The sequence below is a fragment of the Gopherus evgoodei genome, chromosome 3 (genome assembly GCF_007399415.2).
Source record: "Gopherus evgoodei ecotype Sinaloan lineage chromosome 3, rGopEvg1_v1.p, whole genome shotgun sequence".
Taxonomy (NCBI): Eukaryota; Metazoa; Chordata; order Testudines; family Testudinidae; genus Gopherus; species Gopherus evgoodei.
Window position 1 is genome coordinate 7,088,564 of NC_044324.1, and position 11,376 is coordinate 7,099,939.

General features: G+C 61.3%; 1 protein-coding gene across 5 annotated transcripts in view; it reads left to right on the forward strand.

The window, feature by feature from the left end:
• The first annotated feature begins 2,516 nt into the window (after positions 1-2,516).
• Positions 2,517-11,376, forward strand: part of FMNL3 (formin like 3) — a 57,274-nt gene continuing 48,414 nt past the window's right edge. For 2 of the 5 annotated variants that reach the window (XM_030554868.1, XM_030554869.1), the window contains exon 1: positions 2,518-2,711. In XM_030554868.1, the coding sequence (XP_030410728.1) occupies positions 2,568-2,711 (144 nt within the window). In that variant the 5' untranslated portion in view covers positions 2,518-2,567. Of the gene's footprint in view, positions 2,712-6,195; positions 6,600-11,376 lie in introns of those variants that run through there. The other 3 variants (XM_030554871.1, XM_030554872.1, XM_030554870.1) reach the window with 3 other exon arrangements.

Consider the following 11,376-nt stretch of genomic DNA (forward strand, 5'->3'; position numbering starts at 1 on the left):
GGTGCCCCCCGTGCATTTCCGGCTCCCCCCCGCCGCGCCCGGTGCATTTCCGGCTCCCCCCACCCCCGGCTCCCTCCCTCCGGGTCCGGTTCCCCCGGTGCATTTCCGGCTGCCCCCCCGTCCGGTGCATTTCCGGCCCCCCCCCCCGGCTCCGGCTCCCCCGGTGCATTTCCGGCTCCCCCCCGCCGCGCCCGGTGCATGTCCGCCCCCCCCGGTCCGGTGCATTTCCGGCTCCCCCCTCCGGGTCCGGTTCCCCCGGTGCATTTCCGGCTCCCCCCACCCCCGCCGCGTCCGGCTCCCCCGGTGCATTTCCGGCTCCCCCCACCCCCGCCGCGTCCGGCTCCCCCGGTGCATTTCCGGCCCCCCCCGGGTCCGGTTCCCCCGGTGCATTTCCGGCTCCCCCCCCCCGGTCCGGCTCCCCCGGTGCATTTCCGGCTGCCCCCCCCCCGTCCGGTGCATTTCCGGCTCCCCCCCCCCGGTCCGGCTCCCCCGGTGCATTTCCGGCTCCCCCCCGCCGCGCCCGGTACATGTCCGCCCCCCCCCCGGTCCGGTGCATTTCCGGCTGCCCCCCGCCGTGTAACTGGTCCATTGCCGGCTGTTGCGGGTCCCCCCGGGTCCGGCGCAGGGCGGCTGCCCCCAGGCCTGGCACACGGTGCACGGCCCGCTGCACCTTGCCGCCCCTGGAGCAGCGGGGCCAGGGCCCAGGGGCTGCAGAGCAGGTTTCCCAGCCCTGTCTCGGCACATCTGGGGGACTGGCCGGGCAGCGGCTGCAGGAGCCTGCGGTTTGCAGCGCTCGCGCTGGTAGCCCGAGTCCCGCTGGGTGGGTTACGGGAGGTCCTGGGGCCCCAGCGCTGCCCAGACAGCGAGGGGCGGCCCTGCCGAAGAGCGCCCAGCCCGAAGGGGGGGTATTATCCTGTTTCACAGCTGGGGGAGCTGAGCCACAGAGAGGTTAATGGCCTGGAAAATCCCACCGGTGCAGAAGCCTGGCCAGTCTCAGCCGGGGGGGGGGGGGGGGGCTTGGCTTGGGCCCCTCCAGGCAAGTGCGTCTTGAGGACCCCCGGCCAGGGCAGGCCCTGGCCTGGCTGACTGTGCCGCTTCCGAGGGGCTGGAGAGAGTCCCGGCCCTGGCTCTGCTGCAGGGCCGGCCAGTGCAGGAGGCAGGGCTTGGGGGAGTGGGTCTGTGGGGAATCCGGGGGGTGCTGGGCTGTGAAGGGACAGGGCAGATCTGTGTGTGTTGCGGCACTGGCTGGGCAGTTGTGGGTGGGTCTGGGGGGTGCTGGACATAGGGGGGGGGGCTGTGTGGCGTGGCCCTGGCGCGCCCCTGAGGGGAGGGGCCATGCTGGTCAGCCCACTGTGCGGTTTGTAAATAGTGCCCTGGCGCTGGGCGGAGCGGGGCTCCCCTGCCATGCCCCATTGCCTCTGGCTGGCCCCATGCCAGGCTCCATTGCCTCCATGGGCAGGGCTGCGGCGGGGGCAAGTGGGGCAATTTGCCCAGGGGCTCCACGAGCCCTGGCCCTGGCAGTCCGGGTCTTCGGCAGTATTTGGCGGCGGGGGGCCCTTCAGTGCTGCCGAAGAGGGGGAGCGACTGAAGCCCCCCGCCGCCGCCGCAATGCCGCTGAGGACCCGAACCGCCGCTGGGTGAGTACAAGCACCGCAGCTCCCCCGCTTTGCCCTGGGCCCCCTGAATCCTCTGGGCGGCCCTGTCCTTTGGGGCCCACAAAAGGTTACTCCGGCCCCCAGTGCTTTACTCAACCCCTCCCCGCGGGGTTCTGCAGCCCCCCCCCGGATCTGGGGGCCGCCTGGCTCCTGCTCTGTGCCCGGTTGGGAGTGTCTGTCCCCGCATGCTCCAGCAGGGGGCGGCCTCTCCCTTCCTAGCAGGCACCGCGGAGCGCAGGGGACCTCCCGGGTGGGAGAAGGGGGCTGGACGCCTGGGTTCACGCCCCAGCCCGGGGGGGCGTGCGGTCTAGCAGTAGTTGGGGAGGGGGGCAGACCGGGAGTCAGGACTCCTGGGTTCTATGCCTGGCTCTCCCCTGGGGGTGCTGTGTGCCTTGGGGCAAGCCACGTTTCCTCTCCCTTGGCCTGAGGGTCCCAGGCTGATGTTCGCATGTTGAGCGCTTTGAGATCCCTGGCCTAACGGAGAAGGGGGTAGCCCCATCTGGGCACAGAGTGAGGTTAAGGGGCCATGGGGCCAGCACAGCGAGGGGCCGGGGGGCGGTGGGGGCAGCACGTCTGGTTATAGGAGGCGACGCATCTGGGAAGGGGCGCGGGGGGGGGCAGGGCTGAGCGGTGGAGACGTTTGTGTTGCGGGTTATGGGGGCAGCACATCTGGGCAGTAGGGGGCTCTCTAGCGGCACATCTGGGTGCTGGGGGGCGAGCTGGGAGGAGGTGGAGCAATAGCGGATGGCACATCTGGGCGATGCGGGGCACATCTGCCCGGGGCGGTGCCGGGCGCTGAGTGGCTGCGGGGGCGCTGGGCGGTGCTGGGGGGCGGTGCCGGGGAGGCAGCGGCGGCAGCCGGACGCGAAGGGCTGAGGCTCCCCCGCCGCCCCCCCGGTGCCTGGGCCGGGGATGGGGAACGTGGAGAGCGCGGACGGGGAGCCGCTGCCCCGGAGCCCGGGCGGAGCCCCCCTGGGGGGGTCCGGGCTTCTGCCCCCGGGGAAGATGCCGATGCCGGAGCCCTGTGAGCTGGAGGAGAGGTTCGCCCTAGTGCTGGTAAGAGCGGGCTCCTGGACCCTCCTCCCCGTCCCTGCCCCCCGGCCCCTCCGACTCCTATTCCTGTCCCCGGAGCCCCCAAACTACCCCAGATCCCCTCCCCCAGACCTACTGCCCCCAAGCCCCTCCCCCGATCCTGGACCCTTCTCCCCGTCCCTGCCCCCGCCCCCCCGACTCCTATTCCTGTCCCCGGAGCCCCCAACCCCCTCCCCCCAGACCTACTGCCCCCAAGCCCCTCCCTCGATCCTGCCCCCCGTTCTTCTCCCAAATCGCCCTAACTCTTCCCTCCCTTCTCCCCCCCCAGCTAGATCACAGCGTCCTGCCCCACCGGGCCCCCCCTCCCCCACGTCTCTAGCTCCCACCCCCCCGGACAGCCCCATTCCCCCCTTCCGGTCCCTGTGTCCCGATCTAGACACCCCCTCCCGTGTCTCTGTCTCCCTCTCGCTCGAGCCTTTGCAATCCTCCCCAGACCCCCCGCCCCGGACAGAGCCACCCCCTGTCCCTCATTTCTCCTGCACCCCGCCGGGTTCCCCTCCCCACGTGTCCCGGGACCCTCCGCTCAGGGATTGCGCCTCTGCCTGGGTTTTGTTCGCAGCGGTTTTGTGGGAGAGGCAGGAAGGGGGGGGAGCCCCCAGACTGGCTGCGCAGGGGGAGAGGGAAGCTCTTCTCTTCCCCCCACCCTTTAGACTGGGGAGGTCGCAGAAACTCCCCCTGGTTATTTGTGGGATGTGTGGGGAGCATTTGGGGAAACGGATGTCAGCTTTGCAGTTCAGGGGGGGCATCCCTCTGCTCCTTGGGGCAGGCGGGGGCTCTTCTGGCCTGGGGGTGGGGGCGCTGGGGGCAGCAGTCCAAGGCTGAGCAGAGTTTACAATTCGTGAGGTGGGAAAACAGCATGGGGTGGGGCATTGGGGACGGGCCCTGCGGTGGGGGGGCTCAGAGTGTTGTTGAGGGGTAGGGTCCTGTGGTGGGGGTTTCAGTTGTGGTATTGGGGGCAGGGTCCTGCGGTGGGGGGGGGCTCAGTGTGTTGGAGGGCAGGGTCCTGCGGTGGGGGGGCTCAATGCATTGGTAGGGGAGGGGTATCCAGGATCCCCCCCACCTGAATGTTGGTGCCCCCACGTTACTTTCCTGGCTTGTCTTTTAAATGTGCTGGAGGAGATATTTGGGGTCTGCTCCTGAGCTGCGCTTGGTGCCATCAGCCCCTCCCAGGATGGGGCCCTGGGGTGTGAAGTGTACTGGGCCCGTTCTCCTGGTGCTGGGTCCCTGCCCTTGGGATAGCCTCAGGGGAGTTCATGCAAGCACCCCATGGGGTTGGCCTTCCCAGGGCACCTTCTCTGGCTCCAGTGGCCCCCGGGGGGCGTGGCTTTGTCTGCAGGGTGTGGGGTGTGCAGAAGAAGGGGTGCTTCTCTGTTCCGAATACCTTGGCCCAGGCCTGTGGCTTCTGGGGGAGAATGGGGCCCCTGGCTCTCTTCTGGGTGCTTTGCCATCTGCCAGGGGCCCGGAAGGTGGGTGCAGGCAGTGGTTGACGCCCATGGGAGTGCAGAAGTGGACAGTGGCTGTCACAGGCTGATGGCCAGGAGGAAACTCCTCTCTTCGAACCCCTGGGCGCTGGGCTCTGCCCGGAGCGTGAGAAATCCAGTGCAAGGTGTGTCTCACTGTCTGGGTGTGCGGTGCAGGCCCTGGGCATCTGGCCCTGTGCCCCTGTGAGTCCGTCTGCTCCCTTGGGATGAAGGGCCAGGTCCTGCTCAGTAACGCTGGCATAAGTGCAGAGTCACCCCACCTCACAAGCTAGGGCCTTGCTGGGGTGGGAGCTGGAGCTGCTGTTTGCATTTCTGGTTTCTGTTCTGGGTAGCCAGGGGCTTTCCCACTGGGAGAACCCCTCTCCCATCCCCTCGCAGTCTGCACGCTCCTGGGGCAGAGCTCGGCGCTGGAGGAGTTCCCTGCACACTGACTCCTGCCCCCAGTTTCCAGTTTGCTGCACGGAGTTTGGGGCTGGGGTTTTTCAGCCAGGGGAACTCCCGTGTCAAAAACTCTGCTGGCTGGGCGCCCACTGTGAGCCACAGGAAGCTGGGACAGTGGCTGTGTGTAACAGTTCCCTGCGGGAAGGCAGTGCTGCCCCTGGGGCCCTGGATAGCGCCTGGGGTCAGCTCCCCCTTGGTCCCGGGGGCCTCCCAGGGGACTTGGGTGCCCAGAGCCTGTTGGACTGGCTCTTTGGACGCCCCTGGTGCCCACCTGGCTGTGGGCAGCTGGCAGTTCCCAGGCAAGCCGCATGGTTTGCTGGGCAGTGTTGGGTGGGAACCGCCTGCTCATAGCACAGTGCTGTCGAGACAGGGCAGTGCCCCGAGACCGGTCCCAATTGGCTGGGCGAGTAACAAAGATACGGAGAGGGCTGTAGTTGGGAATGGCTTGGACAGGCCTTGGCTTTCCGATCTGTCTATGGCAAGCCACGAGCTGGGTTCAGCTTGGGCAGGTGTCCTGTCCCCCCTGAGTGCATCTCCTGGGGGTCTAGCTGCCTTGGCACAGGGCTGCCCGCTCCCTGGACAGGGCCAGCCCCATTGTGGGGAAGTGACGCCATGTCTGTCTCCTGGCGTACAGGGTCTGTTCCCTGCCATCAGGGTGTAATGGCCTTTGGGGCCAGGTGCTCTGCGGGTGGAAACTCTGGTTGTCCAGTGACTTCAGTCTGTCTGGGGCCCTTTCCTGCCCTCGTGGCTGCAATATCTGAGCACCTTACAGCCCTTGATGGGCATCTCCTCCCAGCCCCTGGAGACAGGGCAGGGGGGCTGCTGTTTTTGTTTGTAGTGGGGAGGCTGAGGCCAGGAGAGGTGAAGTGATGGACCCAAGGTCACCTGGAGAGCCAGTGGCAGAGGAGGGAGTTGGACTGGCTCTGCAGAGTTCCAGGCTCACGCCTCCTCCTCTCTTTGCAGGGTTTAACCCCGACCTGGTTTCCAGGGGGCGAGAGGTTCCTGTTGTTTGCAGTGTGAAGGGGGGGCAGGTGGGGGAGGTTCTCCATTGTTCTCAGCGCGCCCATAGTGGGCAGGCATGTGGATCTCAAAGCTTGGGAAGCCTCCCCGAGGGGTCGCATCCTGGGGCTTCCTGGATGTGGGGCACAGGCTGGGGGACTGGGGAAGCTGCTGTTCCTTGTTCCCTACAGACGTCCCCTCCTGCTCTTTGCGCTCGAGGTCGCAGCGCCTCCATGTGCCAGCAGCGTGCCCCTAATGGGGAGATGGCCGGCCTGGAGGGGCTGGGCTTGTCACGCGCCTCTGAGTCACCGCTCAGATCCCAGCCCTCCCCTGCCACCTCCTGGGAGGCTGCCTATGAACTGAGATGAGGCAGCAAATGTCACACCTTGCGTGGGGCTTTGGGTTTGGTCCTCAGCCCTGGATGTGGGTATCCGGGCAGGGAACCGCTGGGGTGCTGCTCATGCACTTCGGGGCTCTGCCTGGCGCTCTGCGTCCTGGGGGGCGGAGCCCCTGGGGGGCTGGGTTCAGTCACCCGACCCCTGTCTTCAGGCTGCCAGAGCCTGTGGCCCACTCAGCAGTGACCCTGACCTGGCCTAGCTATGCTGAACTAGGCCCCTGGTGCAATCCCTGCTGTAAAGTGCCATAAACCAGGATAGCTCCTTCCCCTTCCCGTCTCTTCACTGCCTCTGTGCTGGGGGGTTCCAGTCATCGTCGTGTGCAGAGCTGAGCTGGGGGCTGTTTTGTGCGCCTGGGGCTGGTTGTGCAGTTCCTGGGCCAGGCTGTGCCCTCCGCAGCTGCCCCAAACCCCACGGGTGTTGGTGGGAGCCAGTCTGTAGCTGTCAGTGGACCGGGAAGAAAGCGGGGTGACAAACTGCAGCGGCTGATGGATCTGCCAGTCGTCACTGGAAACAGAGGAATTTTTGAATTTAAGGTGGGTGCTGGTAAAACGCCTGTTTTACAAACAACCCCCTTCCCCTGGGGCGTTAATCATTACAACTCAGAGAACAGAAATCTCATTGATTTGGGTCACTTTTTTTTGTGTTTTAAACTTTTTTACTTTTAACTCCGCTCCGCTGGTGCGACTAGATCCCTGCGTCGGTTCCCATCCGTGTCACGTTCATTCGCGCTCTCTTCGTCTCAGGCATGAACACGACCGGTAGCGTGGGGCGGAGGGGCACTGCACGGGGGCTCAGAGTGCAATTCCCCACTCAGACCCAGACTCTTTCACTTCAGCTCCTCATCTGTAAAATGGGGTGAACCCCGTTACAAGCTGCGAGCTGGTCAGACATGATGTGAGCGAGGGAACTGTGGCAGAGTTTGGGGTGCAAAGGCCAAGGGGGGGGCTGCTGACATGTTTTGTTCTAAGCCAAGGGCCAGACTCCCATGTGTTGCAAATTCAGGAGTGGTGCCAATTGACACATTATTGCAATTAATACATTTGATACAGTTTCGCATGATATTCTTATAGATAAACTAGGAAAGTACAACTTAGATGGGGCTACTATAAGGTGGGTGCATAACTGGCTGGATAACCGTACTCAGAGAGTAGTTGTTAATGGCTCCCAATCCTGCTGGAAAGGTATAACAAGTGGGGTTCCGCAGGGGTCTGTTTTGGGACCGGTTCTGTTCAATATCTTCATCAACGATTTAGATGTTGGCATAGAAAGTATGCTTATTAAGTTTGCGGACGATACCAAACTGGGAGGGATTGCAACTGCTCTGGAGGACAGGGTCAAAATTCAAAATGATCTGGACAAATTGGAGAAATGGTCTGAGGTAAACAGGATGAAGTTCAATAAAGATAAATGCAAAGTGCTCCACTTAGGAAGGAACAATCAGTTTCACACATACAGAATGGGAAGAGACTGTCTAGGAAGGAGTATGGCAGAAAGAGATCTAGGGGTCATAGTGGACCACAAGCTTAATATGAGTGAACAGTGTGATACTGTTGCAAAAAAAGCAAACATGATTCTAGGATGCATTAACAGGTGTGTTGTAAACAAGACACGAGAAGTCATTCTTCCGCTTTACTCTGCGCTGGTCAGGCCTCAGCTGGAGTATTGTGTCCAGTTCTGGGCACCGCATTTCAAGAAAGATGTGGAGAAATTGGAGAGGGTCCAGAGAAGAGCAACAAGAATGATTAAAGGTCTTGAGAACATGACCTATGAAGGAAGGCTGAAGGAATTGGGTTTGTTTAGTTTGGAAAAGAGAAGACTGAGAGGGGACATGATAGCAGTTTTCAGGTATCTAAAAGGGTGTCATCAGGAGGAGGGAGAAAACTTGTTCACCTTGGCCTCCAATGGTAGAACAAGAAGCAATGGACTTAAACTGCAGCAAGGGAGATTTAGGTTGGACATTAGGAAAAAGTTCCTAACTGTCAGGGTAGTTAAACACTGGAATAAATTGCCTAGGGAGGTTGTGGAATCTCCATCTCTGGAGATATTTAAGAGTAGGGTAGATAAATGTCTATTAGGGATGGTCTAGACAGTATTTGGTCCTGCCACGAAGGCAGGGGACTGGACTCGATGACCTCTCGAGGTCCCTTCCAGTCCTAGAGTCTGTGAGTTAACCCCAAATACCCCAAGACGGCGTCTGTTAATGAGAGGACACGGTTCCTTCAATAAATCCTGCGGTTTGGGCCCAGACTCGCTGACATTCCTGCCTCTCGCTTTGAAAGCAAATCTGATCCACTGGGTCCAGCTCCTGCCCCATCTCTTGTTTTAGAATTGGGGCTTGGAGCAGCCAGGACGTCCGGCTGGAGATTCCAGCTTTCCCCGGCCTGGCCTTTGGCAGACGGGCGTGTTTCCCACGCAGCAGAGACACAATCGCTCCAAGATGACGTCGCAGCCTGTCTGCCCCCAATCCTTGGGGCAGGCTGCACACCCTACATGGGGCAGGCTGCACACCGTACATAGGGCAGGAAAAGGGAACGTGTCTCCCCACAGTGGCTGGGTCTGCCCTGTGCTTGCCAGGTGGAAGAGGTCTTTGTGAAGATCAGCGGTTGGAAAGGGCCCTGTCTAGGAGAAACTTTATTTTGGCAGTGAGACTTTAATTCTTCCCATCTCTCTGAACCGGAAGCTGATGTCGAGAGGAAATGCCCGCCCAAGACTCCCGGTAAAGCCAGGAGCAGCAGGGAGAGGCGGGGAGTTCTGCTGCCCCCCTGTCCCCCGCTGGGAATGGCAGGTTTCCACGGATGGAGACGAATGGTGTCACCCCTGTGGGCTCCAACGGGCTGGTGTTTCAGGATCGTTGCATCAGTGTCTAGTTACAGAGAAGCCTCGTCCAGGGAAAATACTTTGGGAAACACAGAACCCAGGGGATCTCGGTGGGTCCGGGCTGTGGAGGGGAGAGACTCTTTTTGCACATTTCTCATCCCAATGCTTGCGATGGGAGAAAGGGGCTTGGTTCCCGGACTTCTGGGTCCTTAAGGGGACTGGGACTAGAGTGGGAAAATGGGAGGTAGGACTCCTGGTCCTATTCCTGGCCTTGACACAGACACACCCCGTCTGCGTGCCAAGCAGTTAGAGCGGGAGGGGACTGGTAGTCAGGCCTGTTCCCAGCTCTGGGACAGGAGTGGGGTCTAGTGGTTGGAGTAGAGGGGGCTGAGAGCCCAGACTCCTGAGTTCCACTCTGAGCTCTGCCACAGATTAGCTGTGACTTTGGGCAAGTCCCTGTCTCTCTCACGCTCTCTGCCTCAGTTTCCCTACCAGTGCTATGAGAAGGATGAAAATGGACATGAATGTTGAGACCTCTGGGTGATACGATACGTTGCGTCCGAGTGGCCAGTTGCTGAGTTCAATGCGGCATGGCGCTGCTTAGCGCCCAGGGTTACCAGGGCAGGTGTTGAGGGAGAGGAAGTTAAACATCCTCCTGGCTGGAGATTGACTCACCCCCTGCTCACACGGAGGGAGAAATGGGAACGGGCTTCTGGCTCTTGCCAGCGCAGGCTCAACCCTGATAATCCAGCTCTTGGGTGCCCCAGCCTAGGACCTGCAAAAGCATGTCAGTACTATTAGGCAATTACAGTAGCCCCCAGGGGTTCCCATTGTGCTGGGCACTATCCATTGTTTGTTAGGTGTATTACGGTAGCAGCCAGGCCCAGGCTGTCCCTTTGTGCCAGGTGCTGGAGAGACTCAGAACAGGATCCCCCCACCCCCTGCGCCCAAGAGCTGAAATCTGAGAATGAGGCAAGAGACAGCAGGTGGCTCCAGATGGACGATGGACAGGGGAGCATGAGGAAGCAGTGAGACACCGCTCGGTTAGATGCGTTCCCCTAGCCAGGAGGCGAGAGGAGAACCCAGGAAGGGAGCAGAATCAAGGGCTGCTTGTTGAGTTTGTGCCTCTATTTCCCCATGAGGACGGTCCCTACAGCACAGCAGGGCTGGGGGTGCCAAAGGGAGACCTAAGGGAAGGTGCTAGCAGGGTGTTGGATGATCTCCTTCAAACCCAGTATCAGACTCTGCCTCAGTTTCCCTAGTGATGCAAGCCGGCAAGCCAGCTCCCCAGCCAGGGCAACCGTGCCACTCCCACCAGGTGTCCATCCCTTCCCCCAGGGGTTCATTAGTTCTTCCAACATAGTTCATTGTTGACCAAGACAGGTAAAACAGGCCCTGCCGCCTGGCCTCTCCAGGCCACTTGCCACCAGCACAGCAGGTAGCCCTGACCAGGTCTTTCCCCCTCCAGGAGCTCCTTTGACGTCACCAGCTGGGAGGCTGCTGATTAGTCATGGGGGGGGCTGAGCCCAGCTCCCCTAAAAGGGCCAGCCCCGCCTATGACAGAGAGGGCAAAGTATCACTAAGTTAGGGCTGCTCTGAAGAGGGAAAACACATCAGTTGTGTGTCCTGAAGGGTAAATTCCCCGCACAGGTGACAGTCTGTCCCACAGCTGCAGATCCTGCAGTGCACGAGGGGTGATGCGGGGTCGTAGACGTGCATGGCCATCCACTGGAGCCCAAAGCTTGCTGCTGGAAATGCCATGGACTGGGTTGAGAGTGGACCCCAGAGCTCACCGTGTGCACCAGCAAAGCAGCCTCGCTGCTCGGATCAGCTGCAGCAGCAGGCTATTACCTGGTCCATCTTCTCTTCCTGGCTGGACTCTTTGCGCGGAGAGGAGACTGGACGGCGCACTCCCAGCTCAGGAGGTAAATCCAGAGGGGATCCCCGACTTCAGTGGAGTGGGGGCCAGTTTCTGATCTCAGGGTGACTGATGTAAATCCAGTGTGACTCTGTTCGCTCCAGTGGAGGTGTTCCGGGTTTACAGTGGTGTACGCGGAAGCCAGACTTTGGCATAGGGAGCACTAACCCCTGTGCATCAGCACCACCTGCAGTTTGCCCCACTCTAGCAATCCTCCGTCACACCAGGTCAAGCTCTGACGGGCACCGCCTGCGGGGTTAGCAGATTCTTGGAGCCTCCCAACGATTATACCCCATTAGGCCAGAAGGGAGCGCTGTGATTGTCTAGCCTGGGTGCCTGTGCGGATGGGCCAGAGCACGGCCCTGGAATAATTCCTAGGGAAGATCATCTAGAGAAGCAGCCAGGCTGGATTTAAAAGTTGCCAGAGATGGAGAATCCACCTCCACCCTTGGTAAATTGTTCCAGTGGTTAATTATCCTCCCTGTTCACAATTAGCACCTTATTGTTGTCCAGCTTCAACGTCCGGCCCCAGGATCTTGTCCCTTTGTCTGCTGGACTGACCAGCCCTTCGCTGT